General features: G+C 36.8%; 1 protein-coding gene across 1 annotated transcript; it reads right to left on the bottom strand.

Moving 5' to 3' along the window:
• Nucleotides 1-2,647: 2,647 nt before the first annotated feature.
• Nucleotides 2,648-10,315, bottom strand: LOC110803363 (abscisic-aldehyde oxidase). Its single transcript, XM_022008872.2, has 10 exons — nt 9,920-10,315; nt 7,666-9,324; nt 6,828-7,087; nt 6,521-6,730; nt 6,165-6,383; nt 4,734-5,699; nt 4,229-4,324; nt 3,939-4,037; nt 3,535-3,724; nt 2,648-3,252 (listed from the first exon to the last, which is right to left on the bottom strand). The coding sequence occupies exons 1-10, from the start codon at nt 10,083-10,085 to the stop codon at nt 3,029-3,031; spliced, it is 4,089 nt and encodes a 1,362-aa protein (XP_021864564.1). The 5' UTR covers nt 10,086-10,315; the 3' UTR covers nt 2,648-3,028.
• Between the last annotated feature and the right edge of the window lie 12,344 nt (nt 10,316-22,659).

Here is a 22,659-nt window from a genome sequence, read left to right on the forward strand (position 1 = left end):
AACTTAATATTGAATATTTTTTTCAACTTTAACTATGATTTTTTGGTAAATCGTTATCTTTATGGGGACTATCTGATAATTAGTTTACCTCATTATCAAAAAAGAGTTGGTTGTTAAAAATATAATTTATTTTTTAAAAATTATATACTACATATTTTTCTGATTACACAAAGGCTTACCATAAAACTTAAAGATACCAGAAAATGTTTACCAATCTCCAAATGAAATTTTTATTACGTATGTCTAAACCTGTAAAATAGTAACGTTATCATAAAATATAACTCCGTACGTTGTAAATGAATTGTTTAGATCAAACTTCGAAGAGTTAGCCTTTAATTACTAAGTTTGGCTAAGATTACACAAGATTATATAACTTTTGAAGAAATTAAATTTTAAATAAAAATAAACTCAAGTAAAATATATAGATGTGTAACTCTTAACATTTTCATAAACATCTACTGAGTAAGTTGTTTACTTCTTGTTATAATACAAAATTATGACCCACCACCAAGATTAGAAAAAATAGCTAGAACACATGAATGTGTTATAATATTATCTACGATTATAAAGGATCATTTCACCTTTACATAAATCATATTTAGAATCCTCGAACTCGGTAAAATGATCAAAAGATTTATGTTTGCAATGACTTACGTGCTGATACCCCTTGCTACAATGGTCACTACTAAGCTGTTACAACATCTACTCTAACTGCGCAAACCTGGGTTCGATTCTTCTCAGGAGGATAAGTAACCAAATTTTTAATTGCGGATCAAAACCATTTTACGGGATCATTTTAGTCATGAAAAGATCAAAATATTAGATAATTTTTTGGTTACTCGTTTCCTTTATGGAGAATGCACTTATTGCTTTTATGGGGAATTAAAGATAATTAATTGCTGATTGTGTTGGGAACTTAAAACAAATTTGAAATTCAAAATTAAAATTTCAAAACACATTTCAAATTTCAGTTTGAAATTTTCAAAAGAGATAGAATCTTCTAAAATTGAGGTGGCATATTATAAGTGGTGGTGTGCAAGATGCTCTTGCACACCTTGTGTACCTCTATCATCATCCTGAAAATAATACCCATTTCTCTAATTAACATACATCCCTTCTATAAGAGATACAATTATGACTATTTAGTCAATGTCTTGACCTAATTGTTAAAATTAAGAGATTGTGTATAATAATATCTGGTTAAAATTAAGAGATTTGTAATTTATATTGTGCTTGTGACTCATTTGCACAAAAAGATCAAAATCAAAATAATGCATTGTAAAATGGAAATAGTATGTGAGGTGGCAGTAAGTGAAAATTCTCATTGTCAATTACATATTTCATTTTTCTTTATAAAGTAAAAGATGTCTAGCAAATGTGTCACATTACACATAAACAAATGATGTTCGATAATGTATGAAAAACATTTAACACAAATTCATGGAAGGTTGAATTTAGATGTACAATCTAAATAATATATTGAGTTATTAGTACGTGCGTAGACTCTCTAATTTCCAATTTATAATTATCTATACTAATATATAAAAAGGCGTTTGTAAGAAAGTCTACCATGTCGTGTGGTGGTCTCCTCATTCGATTCGACGCATGTCATTTTATGTCATTCACATATATTTCTAAATCCCAAAATTAGAAACACATGTATAGTTTATATAATATTCGAAGCCATGACCACTTGATTAAAATGCTAATGACACCACTTGGTTATGTCATGCTACATGTTATTTCTTTGCAAATGAAATGTAATAAGTGATGATAAAATCTATAACTTAATAAGAATAGGAGTTAATTATGATTGTTTTTTGCAAAAAGGCGCAATTAAAGTTATCCAAGTAATGACTCGAGACATCGCCCGAGCACAAAATCTAGTTATAGATTAAATAAAAACCGTTGATATGTCATTTTTTATTGGACCCCCCACCCAAACTGCTTATGACATCATCTTTTTCTATATTTTAATTGTGTTTTTGGTCTTTGTGTCCTTCCAAAATTCTTAGATTAGTAAAAGAAAATTTTAAAATGAAATTATGACTATTCGTTCCCAAAATGGAGTTGTGACCATCCCGCTTCCCAAAAACCTCCTTTTATGTGAGTTGTGTAGTTTGTTATAAAATCAATTAGTTCATGATATTTTATGAGTAATAAAGAAGAAATTTTTGATTTCTTACAATCATGCATTGAACGAGTACTAACATAGAGTTCTATCGTAAATTAGTTAGTCCAGGATGGAAAAAAAAAGTTATTTAAAAATTTTAAACGTCGTCTTGAACTCTAATTAGGTTGCGTTCTAATCACCACTTATTTTTCCTGAACTTATCTTATCTGAACTTATCTGAACTTAACTGAACTTATCTGAACTTATTAGAACTTATTAGAACTTATCAAAACTTATTTTAGTTATAAATTGTACTTGGCCAACCCTTATTTTTCCTGAACTTATCTTATCTGAACTTATCTGGACTTATTTTTCCTGAAATAAGTGGAAATAAGGTGAACAGAACAAGGCCTTAGTGGGAGTAGGGTCTTCACCTGATTTGATTTTAGAACCTTAGCAAATGATCATCACCGGATACTCTGCAGCTCTGCTAGTCCTATTCAAGAAAGAGGAAAAGAAGGCAAAGAAACAGTCTATGACCAAATGCTTAATGTATTGACAAGAAAATTCTGTTGTATTTGTCTTCCTGTATACAAGTATGAAACTCAGAAATTTACAATATGCTGAGTACCTTTTACAACATAAGAGGTACATAAGTAACCTCAAACTACACATTATTTGTAGAATACTATTGCAACCTTTATTAGTGACGCCGATCGCTCTTCAATATTGAACCTTGTTGATGGATTCAACCCCTTTATCTGCATCTCAACTTATTATTACATTGATAGTGTACCTTTTCATTTCACAGTAGACTTATTTTGTAACATCATCATAATTTATACACAAGTTTATCTTAAAAGATGTTTCATAACCGTAAGGGTTTGGGATGCAAACCAGCACAAAGGCTATTGCTTATGAGTGACTTTGTTGGGCAAGTGAACTACTCAAGTATCTCTCAACAATGTCAAGGCCACAGAGCTCCTTGACCACAGGCATAGTGGCAGGAACACTTAACTGGAACATGGAAACGTTAACATGGCCGCCCCAAGAAGCAAGCTGCCTCCTTGCTTCTTTGATGGCTGCTCTTGCTGCACAATGAACTGACGTTGCCAGCAGCAAAGGTGGCTCTCCAGATGCTGCATACCAAACAGAATAACAATGAAGATTTCTCTTATTATTAAAACCTATATATGTGACCAAAGACTGCAGATTACACCTTTGTTTATATATGTTCTAGTCTTCTAGAGAAGTTATAATTCTTTGACCTGTTATTTTCAACTTTTCAATACACATATACGGCCATATCTCTTATCCATCAGTACCAGAATTTATGTTATTACAATAACATATGTATTGTGCAAAGTGGCAAAAGACAGACATGGTTTAAACAAATCTCTGGGGGCCACAAACTCACAAACCTTTAGATGATAGAACGCGATTCTTATGATGACCGCTGTTCATTATTTCGACATTCAGTTGTCTTGGCACAGTATCAATAGTTGGGATCTTATAAGTCCATGTGCTATCATTAACCACCAAACCATCAGGATCAGTTAGGTACTCTTCCAACATGAAAAAACCAATACCTTGAACAAAAGCACCTTCTATCTGTAACAAATGTCACACAAATTTTATGCGTTAACTATCAATTGGACAAGGGGCCAATCCTAAATATTAAAGAAGAAAAAAACGTGTATGTGCAGAATGTCTTGATTGAATTCTTTTCACCTTCAGAAATAAGTTTTGGAAAAAAAATATATGGAGCAGTTAATAAGCACTATCTTGAAGTAATACTGCATGTAAGGATGCTACTAAAATCAACCTGTCCCAAATCAACAGCAGGATTTAGACTCTGTCCACAGTCATAAATGATGTCTGACCGCAAAATAGTAGTTCCTCCCGTGAGGAGATTCACTTCTACCTGTACAAGGAAAGTAGTATTATAAGAAATAGACCTCAGAAATGGATCTTGACTAAATTTCTTTTTGTTTCTTTCCAGCCAGGATGATTTTGCTTGAGAAGGGCACTTGTTATAACAAATACTCAAACCAATACAAAAAGTCCTTTCAATAAATGGAAGACTTAAACAAGGCTGTTTCTATCAAACTTTACCTCACTAACAGCAGCTCCATAGTTTAGATATTGCATGGCAGTGAAGTCGGGTTTGTAATAAGTGCTAGCCGACAAATTCACTGCTTGTAAGCCTGCCTGCAATTAGAAAATGTGAGGTTTGTATTCAACATTTTCTACATGAGATCTAAGATTTTCTGACATTTGTGCATGTTGCTCAATATCTGTTTAGTGTAAAAACGTTATACAGTAGTATCTAAGTAGTATTTCAGTATTTGGTTGCAGTTCATCAAAGAAACTTCATTTTATTTTGAGCTAACAGTATACAGAAAAGAAACAAGCAGAAAGACTAACATGCTTCCGATGGAAAAAGGGGATAACAATACAAATATTCTCAGTGTTTTATTTATTTATTTATTTTTGAGGCGTCGCAATGGTTAATCAATAATATGAACCTAAAAGCAATGAAAATCCCTACTCATAGTCAACCGGGAAAAAAAAATTGTCTCTCTGATGATATCACTGGGGGACTTGAACAACTAGTTACCTGAAAAATAAGCGTCTCCCAGTTAACAGATCCCGTTTTCTCTTGTAGACTCTCCTTCAGAGGGGTTAATCTTTCAACTAATGTATTGCAGCAAATCCTAACAGCTTCACAGCTTGACTCAGAAGTAGTGCTACCAGCAGTAAACCCGCCCTGTACCATGCTTAATGTATCTGCTTGTATTACTCTTACCTTATCCAATAGATCATCACTTCCAGCACACTTTATTAAACTCAGAGCAAATGCCGCCATCTGTTTTACTTTGGTCCATAGACCCTGACCAAGCTCAATCCCTCCTACTTCCACAGCAATTGACCCATCCCGAAGTATGCTGACTTTACCAGGGGTTGGTCTTACTGAAACACCATGCACTATTGGTAACCGTGAAATTCCCTTTTTACGCCATATGTTAGTGTTGTTAAACTGTTCTACCATCTTTTTTCTCTGGTCAAAGCTTGAAGATGAAGCTAGTTTTTCCCAAATTGAGGGTAAAGTATATTCATCCGGCTCTCCAGCAGCATTCTGACAGAACAAAGTTAAGCTGTCGAATGTGTGGAAGTTTTTGTCTCTAACAGTATCAACATCTATCGAAAGGGTAGAAGCTACATGTTCAATCACAGCTTCAGCAATAAATGATCCTTGTATCTCACCAGGAGCTCGCATTGCGGATTTACTTGTATGATTTGTCTTGCATACTTTAATATCGAGTGACATAGCACCCCAATCATACTTCTTAAGTGCATTCACTATGTTTGATGGCATTATTGGGCTAATATCTTCTGATATACCAGCATTAATCAAAATCTCAAGATGCAAAGCTGTGATCTTCCCGTTTAATTTGAATCCCACACTATAACTGATTTTCATTGGATGTCTTCCTCCAGTCGTTACCATATCAGTCTTGCGATTGAGATACATCCTCACAGGACGACGAAGCTTGTGTGCTGCTAGTGCACAAGCTGATGCAATCTATAAGATGTTAAATATTGTGTTATAACTTATAAATGAAGGAAGGTAGAAATGGAAGACTGGAAGTAATACACGGATTTTTCTTGAGTAAGTGAAATGCCAGACTTTCTACTTTTCAGAATTGGATTAACAAATCCGAGCCTTTCAAGTGATTTTCAGCATTCATTATCTTTCTAGCTATTGAAACTCCAAGACAACATATTCGCGTAGCATATGCAACTTCCTATGGATCATTCTGCACTCTGCAGTATTCTATATACATGAACTGAGAAAAGAACAGCTTACTATTTTCTGATCATCTATTTAAATCTGTATCAAAGTACTTCTAGACTAAAATAACCCTCTATATCCAGGTTAGTAAAAGAAGCAAGATACTACTAAAAGAAAGTATTTAGAACACAAATGCTCTAATGAAATGTAGGGGAACTTTGATATAATCACAAAATTTAGAGACAGAATACTCACAGGCATAGCTCTTATTGCCTTTCCGCCAAAACCGCCTCCAACCCGTCTTGTGATGACACGGATGTTGTTTTCAGGAACTCCAAGACAACTAGCAACCACTGAGTGTGTAAATTCAGGAACTTGAACAGAACTATAAACCACCATGCAGTTATCTTCATCTGGAATAGCTAAGGCAGTTTGAGTCTCCATATAAAAATAGTACTGTGATGGGAGTCTAATCTACAGATATCACCAAAGCGAAGTCATTAGAATTTGATTTGTTCAAGTCAAAATACCACTGTTCTCAACTTCTCATTCAAACAACATATTCACTTCCAAACACAAATTAGAATATACATCAAATGCATGAGGGGTACCTCAGCTGAAAGAATTTTCTGATCAGCTTCAGCCATTCCCTTGTCAAAGTCACCGACTGGTTTAGGGCATAGAAAAGGTGGGATGTCGAAAAAGCTACACTTGTCAACTGCATCTTCAACTGTCAAAATTGGTGGCTCTAAATTTTCCATGTCATAGTCAATGACTACTTTATTAGCTGCAATGTCTGCATGCCTCTGCGAATCTGCAACCTATAATGCTCTTTAAACTCAGTATACCTCGAAATTTCAAATTAAAGGTAAAGTAAGACCATGAGAAAAAGAAACCTAAACAAGATGCTTGACTTACAACTAGTGCAATACGTTCACCAGCACACCTTGTGAGTTCATCAGCAAATAATGAATCTATCCCAAATATAGTTTGGGCTCCTATGTTCTTCCCCCCGTGTGGGATATCTTTATAGGAAACAATGGCAACAACTCCATCTGGAAATGATCCAGACTCGTATCTAACACAATTGACTCTTGCCAATGGCTTTGTGCTATACACAAATGCTCCATAAAGACAGTCTTTCGGCGAAGGAATATCATCAACGTATGTGGTCTCACCTGTAAAACGTAACTCAAAACATTAAAGAAGATACCACGATTCTGCTGGGTTAAGAAACAAGGGAAACACTTGCTGGTATTAGTAACATGGAATTGTGATTATCATTGAAGAGTGGGAGAGAGAACACAATTTATTGTGGCTGGGCACCATATGTAATTCAAGATTATTCATAGATTATTGTATGTCCTCATTAGACCTAACTCATAAATTCAAAGCAAGCAAACAATATATCCATAACTATATCTACTAATCCCACAAACTAGATAGAGATAAGAGTGTGTACGTTAAGACTCAACAACAAAATAACAGTGGTAGATTAAACTTTAAAGCTGTTAGTATACTAATGAAAACATACGCAGAGAAAAAGAAAAGACGAACATACAAAAGAAAGGTTCCACTATGCAAAAGAGATCCTAATTATAAAAATAAATAGACATGCAGACACGCGTTAACCTCCAATCTGGTTCAGTGATTTCTACATCAAACAAGAGATTAAACCAACCCGTTTTCCTTAAAGACTCACAAGGGCATCCAAAATTGGGTAAAGAAAGATTGAAACATTAAAGTTAAAACGAACCAGATGCCTGGAGAGCAGCTCCAATTTTGCTAATGGGCTTCCCAACGGGATGATACTCGGTGCTGGGTATAATTACCTGCTTTGCAGGAAATAACAGAGGTTGCCCACTGTTTTCTTTCACTGTTGCAGACTGAGAATCAATGTCTTGATCCAAACCTAAACTAGAAAATCCAAAATTAGATTTAACCAAAGGGTGCAGAAACTCGAAAACAAATGCCTCAGCTAAACTTGTCCTGTAGGAAGGATGTGAAACACCATCTTCAGGCACCACAAAAGTCCTAACTAAATTCATTGTTTTGCGTAGAGCATCATAGTCAATAATTTTCCCAGCTAAAAACTCTTCAGCTTTTCTAGCCCGTACTGCATGCCTAGTTCCATAAGCGCCAAAAGCCAACTGAATCTTGTTTACCATGAAGCCATCAGCAGATTTTCTGGAAGAAACTTCAGCAAAGAAAGCAGCATTTAGATAAGATAATGCATTCCCTAGAGGACGAGGTGCTGCTCTATAGGTATCAAACATAAGTTTACAATTTGATCTTATAGAAGGTTCCAAAATTGGAATCTTGATACTCAATATTATACTTTTTGAATCTAGAGGAGGCCTTTCCAAGAATTCCTCCAGTTTTATGGTCTCTCTTTTTGAGCTTCTTATCATTTCTACACTAGAATCCACAGCCAGAAGAACAGTAGCAATGTCAGAAGGAAATCCACACCTTTGTGCCATAACTAAATTTCCACCTATACTTGCTGAATTTCTGATGGACCCAGAAGCAATTTTCTCAAAATGGGCAGCAATTTTCTTTAGGATTGTTATACTTCCCTCACTCACTCTATCTTCGCCGCCCTCTTCCAGTGCAACAATAACCTTAGCGATTGACACAGCTGCCCCTATTTGGATGCATTTAGAGTCTCTTTTAACCATTGAGAGTTCGGGAATGTACCTTAAATCTATGTATGTGTCATAACCTTCTAGTTCCTTATAATAACCTGTACCTGTATTACTAACAACCAACTTCACACGATTCACATTGTTGGATTCACTCCATTCCAACTTGTTGTGGAGTTCCTCAATGCTAAAAGGGGTATACCAAGAATATTTTCCCGAATCCAATAACATTTTAAACTTCATTTCATTCTTCAAAAAATCAGGAAATGTTGATATCTGACAACTGCTATCGTAAACAGGCAACTTACTCACCTTAAGTTCCTTGTTCTCCTCCTTTTGCCAAAAAGTGTTGAATCCTAGATCCTCAATATCCACATCTGCTGCAAAGCTTTTGCAAGCATCAACAATTGGTCGATAACCAGTACACCTACATAGGTTACCAGCCATGGCTTTATCTATTTGAGAAACTTTTAGCTTCGAAAATCCAGGAGAGGGTTCTGTTCCATCCTTCTTCTCAGCATTGACAAGAGCCGAGAAGAGAGAGACGCACATTCCAGGCGTACAATAGCCACACTGAGTGGCATGGAATCCAGCAAATCTTTGGTGTATTGAATGAAAACCTTCTTTTTGACTTCCAAGACCTTCACTTGTGGTAATGGAACAACCATGTATACTACAAACAAGTGTAAGGCATGAATTAACCGTATAATCCTCCACCTTATCGTGGACAGGATCATATTTTGATAGCAGCACAACACAAGCACCACAACCACCTGCAGTTCATGACATTGAACAATAGAGTCACAAACAAATTCTTACTCCAATTGAGCATCATACTTACTTCGAACGAATTATAACACAATTCTTCACAAAAACTCAAGAACTGGCTAAATTAGCACCACTGTTGTCCATGTATAATTTGATCCAAAATTCATTTGGCAGATAACAAATAAAACACCTAAAGAAGCCATCTATAACAGAAAATTATACAATTGTTATTTCTCAATTGTCCCAACTAGAATTCCTAGCCAGAATTAATTTCCAAACATGACAAAAAGTTCAAACATAAAATTCATTCTGCTAATACTATTATACAAAATCTTATTAATAATTTCATCTGTACTTTCAACATAAATGCTGAAAACAGCTAAAAGAACACCTGAAATTCAGAGAATAAAACAACCAAATATGAATTTCCTGCAGAACAACAATAAAGCTTCAAAACTTACATCTCTAAAAATCATACTAATATCTCATAGCATCATACAACTAAAAGTAACAGTAAACTAACATCCGATATTGATCAATCTCGGACACACGAACAATAAAAACGCTAATAAAGAGAATTGAGTAAAGCTAATTAATTACCTTCTCCACACCCAAGCTTGACACTTTTAAAACGAGTTTGAGTACGCAAAAACTCAATCAAAGTAGTAGATGGATCAATATTAGTGGGTATCTCAAGTCTCTCACCATTTACAGCAAACAACAAATTCCCACCTCCCATTTTCTTGCCTATCTCTATCTTCTCCATTCTTTGAGCAGCCAAGTAAGTTAAAATGTCACTCCCTTCATAATAAATGGATGAATAAATATCATTGACTGTGTAATATTAAAATACAGTGAACCCAGAAACATCATGATGTCACAATCATTGAAATTTTGGAAAATTAAAAGAGCATTATTAATTGGTGGCAAATCTGGGAATAGAGTGTTGAAATTTTCTGCAATGTGGGAATCTTTGAAAGAGACAACTGTATGCTTTTTTAAGGTTGGGGCTTTCTTATTACCTAAATCTTAATTTATGTCAGTAGTTACATGATGATCATGCAACTGTTAATTTGACTATTAAAAACTACTCGGTACTTCGCAGACGTTGCTTAATACTTGCACCGATTTGATCGGTATGGAGTTTAAAACAATTGAATTAACTTATTAATTTAATAGGTGTTAGTTGCTATTGCGTTTTTTTATAATATAATTAGTGGAAAATGTGTAAGGAGTAGAGGTGTAGATGGGTTAGTAGGTAAGTGTGAGGGGTGTGAATTTTTAAATTACTTTTTGTAGGGAGTAGAGGGGTAGATGGGTTAGTAGGTAAGTGTGAGAAATAATATAATATTGGTAAAAGTTTCCATTTATAGAAGTGGTGCAAGTATTAAGGGAAGACCCGAAAAAGAAAGCGGTGTGAGTATTAAGGGGTGGAGGGAGTATTAGTTTTCACAAATTCTTATTTACAATGGGTGTACAATAAATATTGTACACTGGAGTAAAAGTTAACTTAAAATGCTTAAAAGTTAAGCATATATATGTAAAAGTTTATCTATTTTTCAATGATAAATTTTTTCATTTTAGTAAAACTTATTTCTTCAAAATCACTAATAATGTATAAAATTAATTATTTAACCCTTTAAAATATTTATCTATCAATTTTTTTTTACTAATATAAAAGTTAATCAAAACTAGGCTAAAGTTACAAAAGAAAGGGTTAAAGTTATCTTGGTGTACAATAAATTTATTATACACCTTGTGCGCACAAGATCTTTTGATTAGTTTTAGCTTTTCGACATATTCAATAACATTTTTTCTTTTTGTTTTAAACGTAGCTAATGCATTAATTAAGGGACAAAATGTCTAAGAGTATATAAGGAAAAAATTCGTAGGACAGTAATTGACTCATATTTGTGTTGGAAGTAAAGCTTGAAAAAGAAGTCCACCCGATGGTCATCGAGCGGATGGCTCAGAGACCAAAAGACGTACTTTTGTATGTTGGTCTTTCTCACTCGTGATTCCTTTTGTAACAACCCTCTTAATTGTGTTTTAAGAACTTTAATCTTTTTTATTATGATGAGTAATAGTGATTGATATTCCTCTTAGTATGGAGGTTACTAACTCTTTATTATCAAAGGTTAAGTATTGATGATTATTATCATGGGATTCCTTTGAGTCTCTTGACTTCTTTTGGTTTTTTAATTCCTCCACTAAATCCTACATATGTATTGCTTTTCTGATTTTGATGGGTGAATGGATGGTTATTATCCTTGGTTAAGGATATAACATAAACTCTTCATCTTTCATAAATTTATTCTCTTGATTAATTGGTCATTGATCTCTTTAGATCTTTGGACATCATTTGGTGTTTGGTTTTCCTAAAACCTTTATAGCTTCCTTCACTTCTTGATTGAAATATTATGTATATATTCTCTTTCACTTAGGAAAAATCAATATAAGAAACACACACACTTGTTATCTCTTTCTCTCCTCTTATTTTCTTCTTTTTGGGCATAAGTTTATGTGGCTCCATCTCATCACCCAAAAGTGCCTTTGTGTGATGAGAGTTGTATAAACCTTAGGGAACGAATTGGTGAATACCATTATGTACCCCGATTGGGTTGATAGGTGTTCTTATTCCAAACTTTCGAGATCTAACATGCCAAGAAAGCCAAGATTAATTGGTATGCGGTTCTGTCGCAATCATTCGTCACATTTAATACTCCAGGTCGTCCCAACAACTTAATAAGGAAGTAAATGCGGCCTAGCGTTCGGTTTCTGCCATACATCTTCATCACCGACACACTATTTGCACAAGTACTTCATAATCGTCCCCAGCGGAGTCTCCATTGTGAGGGTCGAAAAATAGGACGAGCGTACTCTTCCGAAGAAAATGGCTCGAACGAATTTCCCCTCTGGATGTGGCAATCATATTAAGTAAAATCAGAACTAACTGTGGGTATTAGCCTCTTTTTGTACTAGTCTTTAGTAGTCGTCATTCAGTTTCACAACTACAATGAAGAAAACTGACAAAACCCGGTTATCGTGATATGCCCGAAGGGAGAGCATATTTGATCACAACGGCCATAGGTTCCCTTGTGATCCCTGTTATGGAGATCGCTCAACGTACATCCAGCAGAGTAGTGATTGAGAGTTCAGGGGACGTTTACTAATACGGGTGACAGGCTAAAGTCGTATCGCCTAATCAAAGATAAACCTAAATCCACTAACAAAATAGTAAGGGAAGTAGGGATCGAATCCACAGGGAAACAAGCGTTCTTCCTATTACTAAATCTAAGGTCTAGACTGTTGTGGAACAGCAAAAAGGGTTGATTTTTATAATTAAAACTACGAAAATAACTAAACAAGGAATAGTTCAGATATTAAAAGGTTTAGGGCATAGGTTCACCAATGAACAACAATCCAGGATGATAAACGATCAACAATAATCAATAAAGCAGTTAATTAGACTAGCATGCTTTCTCGAATCGATACTAATCATAGACTTAGAATTAACGGGCTCTCGCTACGTATTAATCACAATTCTACCTATTGAAATAAGCCTAAACATCAAATTGCATCTCTTGGATCGTAATTTGATATTGCTAGACTAATACAATCAGACCTGCGCAAATCTAATCGCAAAGCAAATAAAAGCAATCAATAGGAATTAACAACTAATACCAACAATCAACAATAATTAATCATCCCTTCATGTGTTAGGTTATGATACATATGACAATTCATAAATCATGCGGAAAAACCATAAAGCCAGGAAAACATATTATTTACACATAATCATTTAGCATAGTTTAGATGCATACTCTTTGTTGCGTGCCTTCCCTAGCTGCGCCCGAACCGAACAAGAACAAGTCTTTAGGACTCCAAGTGTCGTCCCTCCGTAGATAGTCCACAGCACGTCCGGATCCGCCTTAAGATTGACCAACTAGAATCGCCCTTAAGGTACTATTATTTTCGGCACTTTATAGGCAAATGTGTGACTGAATTTTTCTCTCAAAAACTCACTTTGAATACTTTGAAACTTGTTATAAATTGTGAGCCCTAGCCTCATATTTATAGGGGTATGGAAAGGGAATCGAAATCCTATTCAGATACAAATTAATTAAACCTAGAATCCTACAAGAACTCTAATTTAATTAATTTATCAAATAGAATTAGGAATTTAATCATTAACCGAACTCTGCATGTTTTAGGAAACGTGCACGAACACAAACACTTGCACACACACGCACGGCTGCCACGATGGGCCCCATGCGTGCGCGCGAGCAGCAGCCCACACAGCGCCCGCGCGCGCTGCGCGCTGCGCGTGCTGTGCGCGCTGTGCGCGCTGCGCAGCCTGCTGGGCCTGGCCTTGCGCTGGGCCTGGCGTGGCTGTTTGTGCGGCGCGCTTGGCTTGCTGGGCGATGGCCTGGCTTCGTGCTGGGCCTCGTCCGGCAGGCCTCGTCCGATGCTTATTCGTACGATGCGCTTCCGATTAAATTTTCCGATTCCGGAATTCATTTCCGATACGAACAATATTTAATATTTCCGATTCCGGAATTAATTTCCGTTTCGAACAAATATTTAATATTTCCGTTTCCGGAATTATTTTCCGATTCCGGTAATATTTCCGATTCTGACAATATTTCCGTTTCCGGCAATATTTCCGATTCTGGCAATATTTCCATTTCCGATAATATTTTCCGATACGTACCATGTTTCCGTTTCCGGCAACATCTACGACTTGGATAATATTTATATTTCCGATACGATCCATATTTCCGTTTCCGGCAATATCATCGTTTCCGGAGTATTCATTTCTTGCCTGTGACGATCTTAGCTCCCACTGAAACCAAGATCCGTCGGTTCCGAATATTCATAGATGGAGTATTTAATGCCATTAAATACTTGATCCGTTTACGTACTATTTGTGTGACCCTACGGGTTCAGTCAAGAGTAAGCTGTGGATTAATATCATTAATTCCACTTGAACTGAAGCGGCCTCTAGCTAGGCATTCAGCTCACTTGATCTCACTGAATTATTAACTTGTTAATTAATACTGAACCGCATTTATTAGACTTAACATAGAATGCATACTTGGACCAAGGGCATTATTTCCTTCAGTCTCCCACTTGTCCTTAGGGACAAGTGTGCATTTCCTAATTCCTTTGTCGCTCGATGCTTGCTCTTGAACATAAGGTAAGAGTTGTCATCCTTATTACGTCCAGAGGTGTTCCTCGGTTTCAGAGTTCAACTGATCAAATAAACAGATAATCATAGCCTATGATTCATCCGAGCACGGCCATGCATTTCACAGTTTCTAGCTCTCCGAGTGGCCTTGTACAACTTTTAAGCATCTCATCCCGATTTATGGGAGGACAATCCCAATCTTGCGATCTTGAGATTAGACTTCGTTTGATAGGTGATTACCTGAGCGTTGCCTTTATAGCCTCCTTTTACGGTGCTACGGTTGGTCAACGTCAAAGCAACCAGTTCTCAAACAAGTAATCTCAAATCACTCAAGTATTGAGGATTTAGTGTCTAATAATTTAATGAAATTTACTTATGACAGATTTTCATCTCTTACAGTAAAGTTTCATAGGTCTTGTCCGATACTAGTCTTCCCAAAGTAAGTATCTATGCAAATGATTATGACATTGCCATGTCCACATAGTTCAAGAAACAGAACTACTAGTCATCTTGCATTCTAATCGTCTAACGTTTTCTATGCGTCCAATTTTATAGAAAACTCCGATTAGGGACCATTTTCAACCTTTGACATTCAAGTTCACTTGATAGACATTTCTTAGTCACAGGACTGGTCCTGACAGTCTATCTTGAATATATCGTCAAATTGAAGGGACTCATCATTTAATAAACCATAAATTAAATGGAAAAATGAATTCATTTCATTTATTGTGAATGATTAACCAATAATGTTTTACAAAGATTTAAACTCTAAAACTTTAAAACATTAAACAGAGACATCAAAGCCATTCTCCAATATGCTTGATTCCCATAGCTGCAGTGTGCGAGTTGTGCTTCGCCTGCGGCAGAGGTTTAGTTAATGGATCTGATATGTTGTCATCAGTTCCAATTTTGCTTATCTCGACTTCTTTTCTTTCAACGAACTCTCGTAGAAGGTGAAATCTACGAAGTACATGCTTGACTCTCTGGTGGTGTCTAGGCTCTTTTGCCTGTGCAATAGCTCCGTTATTATCACAATACAGGGCTATTGGTCCTTTAATGGAGGGGACTACACCAAGTTCTCCTATGAACTTCCTTAGCCATATAGCTTCCTTTGCTGCTTCATGTGCAGCAATGTACTCCGCTTCAGTTGTAGAATCCGCAATGGTGCTTTGCTTAGCACTTTTCCAGCTTACTGCTCCTCCGTTTGAGGCAGAAGACAAACCCAGACTGTGATCTAAAATCATCTTTGTCGGTTTGGAAACTTGCGTCCGTATAGCCTTTAACAATTAATTCATCATCTCCACCATAGACCAGGAAGTCATCTTTGTGCCTTTTCAGGTACTTCAGAATGTTCTTGGCAGCAGTCCAATGCGCCTCTCCTGGGTCTGACTGGTATCTGCTCGTAGCACTGAGTGCGTACGCAACATCCGGGCGTGTACATATCATAGCATACATTATTGAACCAATCAATGATGCATATGGAATCCCATTCATTCGTCTACGCTCATCAAGTGTTTTTGGGCACTGAGTCTTGCTTAGAGTCATTCCATGAGACATGGGTAGGTAGCCTCGCTTGGAGTCCTCCATCTTGAACCTATCAAGCACCTTATTGATATAAGTGCTTTGACTAAGTCCAATCATCTTTTTAGATCTATCTCTGTAAATCTTGATGCCCAATATGTACTGTGCTTCTCCTAGATCCTTCATCGAAAAACTTTTCCCAAGCCAAATCTTGACAGAGTTCAACATAGGAATGTCATTTCCGATAAGCAATATGTCGTCGACATATAATACTAGGAAAGCAATTTTGCTCCCACTGACCTTCTTGTATACACAAGATTCGTCCGCGTTCTTGATGAAACCAAAGTCACTGACTGCTTCATCAAAACGTATATTCCAGCTCCTGGATGCCTGCTTCAATCCGTAGATTGACTTCTTTAGCTTGCATACCTTTTTAGCATTCTTTGGATCCTCAAAACCTTCAGGCTGTGTCATAAACACAGTTTCTGTTAAAACGCCGTTTAAGAAAGCAGTTTTGACATCCATCTGCCATATTTCGTAATCGTAATATGCAGCGATTGCTAACATTATTCGAATAGACTTTAGCATTGCAACTGGTGAAAAGGTTTCATCATAATCCACACCGTGGACTTGCCTGTAACCTTTTGCGACCAATCTAGCTTTGAAAACTTCAAGTTTCCCATCCTTGTCCTTTTTCAGTTTGAAAACTCATTTGCTTCCAATGGCTTGGTAGCCATCTGGCAAATCGACCAAATCCCATACTTGGTTTTCAGACATGGAGTCTAATTCAGATTGCATGGCTTCTTGCCACTGCTTGGAGCTAGGGCTCGTCATAGCTTGCTTGTAAGTCGCAGGTTCATCACTTTCAAGTAATAGAACGTCATAGCTCTCGTTCGTCAAAATACCTAGGTATCTTTCCGGTTGAGATCTATATCTTTGCGATCTACGCGGGGTAACATTTCTAGATTGACCATGATTCTCACCAGATTCTTCTAAAGATCTCTGAGTTTCATCCTGAATGTCATCTTGAGCATTCTCTAGAGTTTGTTGTTCGACTCGAATTTCTTCGAGGTCTACTTTTCTCCCACTTGTCATTTTGGAAATGTGATCCTTCTCCAAAAAGACACCATCTCGAGCAACAAACACTTTGTTCTCAGATGTATTGTAGAAGTAATACCCCTTTGTTTCCTTTGGATAGCCCACAAGGATACATTTGTCAGATTTTGGATGAAGTTTGTCTGAAATTAATCGTTTGACGTATACTTCACATCCCCAAATCTTAAGAAAAGACACATTTGGAGGCTTTCCAAACCATAATTCGTATGGAGTCTTTTCGACAGCTTTAGACGGAGCTCTATTTATAGTGAGTGCAGCTGTATTTAGTGCATGTCCCCAAAATTCTAATGGAAGTTCGGCCTGACCCATCATTGACCTGACCATGTCTAGCAAGGTTCTGTTCCTCCGTTCCGACACACCGTTCCATTGTGGTGTTCCAGGAGGAGTCAATTCTGATAGAATTCCACATTCTTTCAGATGGTCATCAAATTCATAGCTCAGATATTCACCGCCTCTATCAGACCGCAGTGCCTTAATCTTCTTGCCTAATTGATTCTCTACTTCACTCTGAAATTCCTTGAATTTGTCAAAGGATTCAGACTTATGCTTCATTAGGTAGACATAACCATACCTACTGAAGTCATCAGTGAAAGTGATAAAGTAGCTAAAACCACCTCTAGCATTTGTACTCATTGGTCCACATACATCTGTATGGATTAAACCCAATAGTTCATTTGCTCTTTCTCCAACTTTAGAGAAAGGTTGCTTTGTCATTTTGCCAAGTAAACATGATTCGCATTTACCATAATCCTCTAAGTCAAATGGTTCTAGAATTCCTTCTCTTTGAAGTCTTTCTAAGCGTTTCAAGTTTATATGGCCTAATCGACAATGCCACAGATAGGTGAGATCTGAATCATCCTTTTTGGCCTTTTTGGTATTTATGTTATATACTTGTTTGTCGTGATCTAATAAATAAAGTCCATTGACTAATCTATCAGATCCATAAAACATCTCTTTAAAATAAAACGAACAACTATTGTCTTTTATTAAAAAGGAAAATCCCTTAGCATCTAAGCAAGAAACTGAAATGATGTTTTTTAGTAAGACTTGGAACATGGAAACATTCTTCCAGTTCCAAAACTAGCCCGGAGGGCAACGACAAATAGTAAGTTCCTACAGCTAATGCAGCAATCCGTGCTCCATTTCCCACTCGTAGGTCGACTTCACCCTTGCTTAACTTTCTACTTCTTCTTAGTCCCTGTGGATTGGAACATAAGTGTGAGCCACAACCTGTATCTAATACCCAAGAAGTTGAATTTGCAAGTATACAGTCTATAACGAAAATACCTGAAGATGGAACGACTGTTCCGTTCTTCTGATCTTCCTTTAGCTTCAAGCAATCTCTCTTCCAATGCCCCTTCTTCTTGCAGTAGAAGCATTCGGATTCAGAAGTGGGTTGACTGACCTTCCTCTTTGCAGATTTGGCGCCAGTTTGCTTAGTTGGGCTGGCCTTGTTGCCACCTTTCTTAGCATTCCTCTTCTTTCCAGATTTCTTGAACTTGCCCCCACGCACCATAAGCACATCCTGCTTATCACTTTTGAGCGTCTTTTCAGCGGTCTTCAGCATACCGTGAAGCTCAGTGAGCGTTTTGTCCAGACTATTCATACTGTAGTTCAGTTTGAACTGATCATACCCGCTATGAAGAGAATGGAGGATGGTGTCTATAGCCATTTCCTGAGAAAATTGTTGATCCAGCCGACTCATATTCTCAATGAGTCCAATCATTTTGAGAACATGTGGACTTACGGGCTCGCCTTTCTTAAGCTTGGTCTCAAGAATTTGCCTATGAGTCTCGAATCTTTCGACTCGAGCCAGATCTTGGAATATGTTCTTCAACTCACTGATGATTGTGAAAGCATCTGAGTTGATGAACGTTTTCTGCAGATCCGCACTTATGGTGGCGAGCATTAGACATTTCACATCCTTGTTGGCATCAATCCAACGATTGAGGGCTGCCTGAGTGACCCCGTCGCCTGCAGCTTCGGGCATCGCCTCATCTAGGACATACTCCTTTTCTTCCTGCATAAGAACTATTTGCAAGTTCCTTTGCCAGTCAAGGAAGTTTTTCCCGTTCAACTTCTCCTTTTCGAGAATTGATCGAATGTTGAATGAATTGTTGTTTGCCATATTAAAAACTACAATTGAAAAGAATAAACAAATAAATAACCATTCACAGTTTCTCTTAATAAACTTAAATTCTAGCATACATGCATAATTCAATGTTTATTAAGCATTTTATTCAAATTATGTGTTCCGGCAGGTGTGAATAAAATGATTCCAAGATCCTAAAATCATTGAAGAACTAAGCACAGTTTGTCGACTTAATCCTAGAACATCTTAGGTAAGCAAAAGCCTTTTGCTAATAGTCTAGAAACTATTCTTGGTTGATAGGTACGTCTAAGAACTTATTAGGTAAACCTATCGAATTTGCCACGACATAAAAGGACTCCTTACTTATATCGTTGAGTTTCACCAAAACTAACATGTACTCACAATTATTTGTGTACCTTGCCCCTTTAGGACCAATAAGTAACACCTCGCTGAGCGAAAACTATTACTAGATTGATGTAAAGGATATCCAAGCAAGTGTATATTTTGGCATGGCACCTTTTAACTCAATTTTTAAGTTTGGAACTTAAGGCTCTTACTATGTTGGTTAGATTTTAAGTGAACTAAAATCCTTAATCATGCAACATAATCAAGCTTTTGATCTCATGCATTTTAAGACATATTTAAAACAATAAATAACTTAAAACATGCATAAGATATTTGTGATCTAGTATGGCCCGACTTCATCTTGAAGCTTTGACTTCAAAGTCCGTCTTGAAAATCTCCGTGGGAGGCACCATTTTCTTCAAATAGGATAAGCTATAACTAATTACAACTATTTGATGGTTCGCATACCATATTTGAATTGAAAAACAACTTTGGTACTTTAGACCAATTACATTCAAATTAATGGTACGCAGACCATATTTTCTATCCTATTTGGGCCATACTAGTCACTTCATAACCTGCAAAAACAGTACATATACAATATATACCATTCACCCATTCATTATCATGAATGGCCCACATAGCTGGTTAGTAAAACACATTATGCATCACGTAAACATTTGCAGCAATTAATCAAGGGCACCAATAATCTACCAATTATTCAGTCCTTATTAATTCTAATCAAGTTGTTTTAACCTTAAGGATTTGTAGACCTAATCAAGAGTTTATGACTAAAAAGCGCTCCCACTTAAACCAATAAATTTATATGCTTTACTAATTTTAAACATAAAAATGTATTTCTAGTCTAACCGGAAACATACAAATTTAATTAAAATTTAAAGCTCATATAAATTTATAATTGAATCCAAAAAGTTTAATTTAATTTCAGTCGTATTTAAATTAATTCATGATTTTAATTTTAGTAAAATAATTAGAATAAATAACATTTATTATAATTACAATATTCAAAATTAAAATCCAAGAAAATAATTTAAATTATTAATTTTAAAATTAATTAAAATTACGTGAACTGGAATTTTCAAATTAAACATTCAAAACGATCTTTAATCGTAACGCAAACACCCTATGCGTTGCACGCCCATGGGCCGCACGCACACAACCATTGCTGGCCATGTGCGCGCAGCCCATGCGCTCGTCGCATAGCTGCTGCATCCCCATCGCAAGCCTCCGCACGCATTGGTGCTCGCTGCGCGCGCCAGCGCTCATCGCACGCGAGCTATCGCTCGCAGTACGCGCGCGACATCGCTCGCTGGGCGCGCGATATCGCTCGCTGGTCGCGCGAGCCATCGCTCGCTGGGCGCGCGACATCGCTCGCTGGGCGCGCGACATCGCTCGCTGGGCGCGCGAGCCATCGCTCGCTGGGCGCGCGACATCGCTCGCTGGGCGGGCGACATCGCTCGCTGTGCGCGCGAGCAATGCTGGGCGCAGCGCTCGTGGCACGCGAGCTTGCGCTCGCTGCGCGCGAGGCTGCGCGCTCTTGTGCGAGGCAGCGCGCGTTGTGGCGCAGCTCGCTTGCTGCCCACACGCGACTGCCTTGGCTCGCTCTTCGCCCATGCCCATTCGTTCATTGCTCGTGGCACACGACACAAGGCAGGGCTGCTGCCTTGTGCTCGTGCACTACGCCCTTGCTCATTGCATTCGTGCCGCACGGGCGACGAGCTCCCTTGCTCGTCGTCGCATGCCCGCATTATACAACACCCCTTAAGGGTAACACGAAGCGTCCATTGCTTCGTGCGTGCAAGTTATATGAACGAATCGCATAAAAATTTAAAATTTATATTTAAAATTAATGACAAATTAATAAATAATATTAATTTCATAATTTTAGGGCGAAAAAATCGAAAATTTATTATCCAATTGATTTCCGATTGTTATGGATTCAAGTCTAGGTCATAAAAATTTAAAATTTATCATAAATTTACAATTTTTATGGTGGTTTTTAATCATAGGTTTCTAATTAAATTACAATTAATTATGAAAATCAAATTAATTCTAAATTATTCTAATTTTCAACAAATTAATCATAATTACAAATTAGATTGCATAATTAACAAGACTAGGCATTAAAACTTGTTAAACATATGCAGTAGGTCAATCAAAAATTCAAGATTTATCAACAAGAATCGCAAATATTTAATTTAACATCTTAAATTTACGAAATTTTGCATTCGAAAAACTAAAACCTTCGAAAAGTCATAGTTAGGCTTCGAATTTGAGAATTCTGGGTTCGGCAGAAAAAAATTATTTTTGTCAAAATTTTAGAATGCCTTTTACATGCGAAATTGACACAAAAATCACTCAATTCGGATGAGTAACGAAGAAACTGCCGAAAAACTGCGTACGTATAATTAAATAAACGCAATTTGCAATTAATTAACAATTACGAAAATTAATCACCCCTTTTAATTCTTGCAAATTTGTAATATTTAACCATGTTCATGCAATTTAGATTATGAAAATAATAAGGGGCTCGTGATACCACTGTTAGGTTATGATACATATGACAATTCATAAATCATGCGGAAAAACCATAAAGCCAGGAAAACATATTATTTACACATAATCATTTAGCATAGTTTAGATGCATACTCTTTGTTGCGTGCCTTCCCTAGCTGCGCCCGAACCGAACAAGAACAAGTCTTTAGGACTCCAAGTGTCGTCCCTCCGTAGATAGTCCACAGCACGTCCGGATCCGCCTTAAGATTGACCAACTAGAATCGCCCTTAAGGTACTATTATTTTCGGCACTTTATAGGCAAATGTGTGACTGAATTTTTCTCTCAAAAACTCACTTTGAATACTTTGAAACTTGTTATAAATTGTGAGCCCTAGCCTCATATTTATAGGGGTATGGAAAGGGAATCGAAATCCTATTCAGATACAAATTAATTAAACCTAGAATCCTACAAGAACTCTAATTTAATTAATTTATCAAATAGAATTAGGAATTTAATCATTAACCGAACTCTGCATGTTTTAGGAAACGTGCACGAAC

The sequence above is a fragment of the Spinacia oleracea genome, chromosome 5 (genome assembly GCF_020520425.1).
Source record: "Spinacia oleracea cultivar Varoflay chromosome 5, BTI_SOV_V1, whole genome shotgun sequence".
NCBI lineage: Eukaryota > Viridiplantae > Streptophyta > Magnoliopsida > Caryophyllales > Amaranthaceae > Spinacia > Spinacia oleracea.

Coding starts and splice junctions, on each gene's coding strand:
- LOC110803363 (XM_022008872.2), bottom strand. CDS start 10,085: ATGGAGAAGATAGAGATAGGCAAGAAAATGGGAGGTGGGAATTTGTTG. Junction 7,088..7,665: donor AGCTGCTCTCCAGGCATCTG/GTTCGTTTTAAC, acceptor TACGTTTTACAG/GTGAGACCACATACGTTGAT. Junction 4,325..4,733: donor GGGAGACGCTTATTTTTCAG/GTAACTAGTTGT, acceptor TTCTAATTGCAG/GCAGGCTTACAAGCAGTGAA.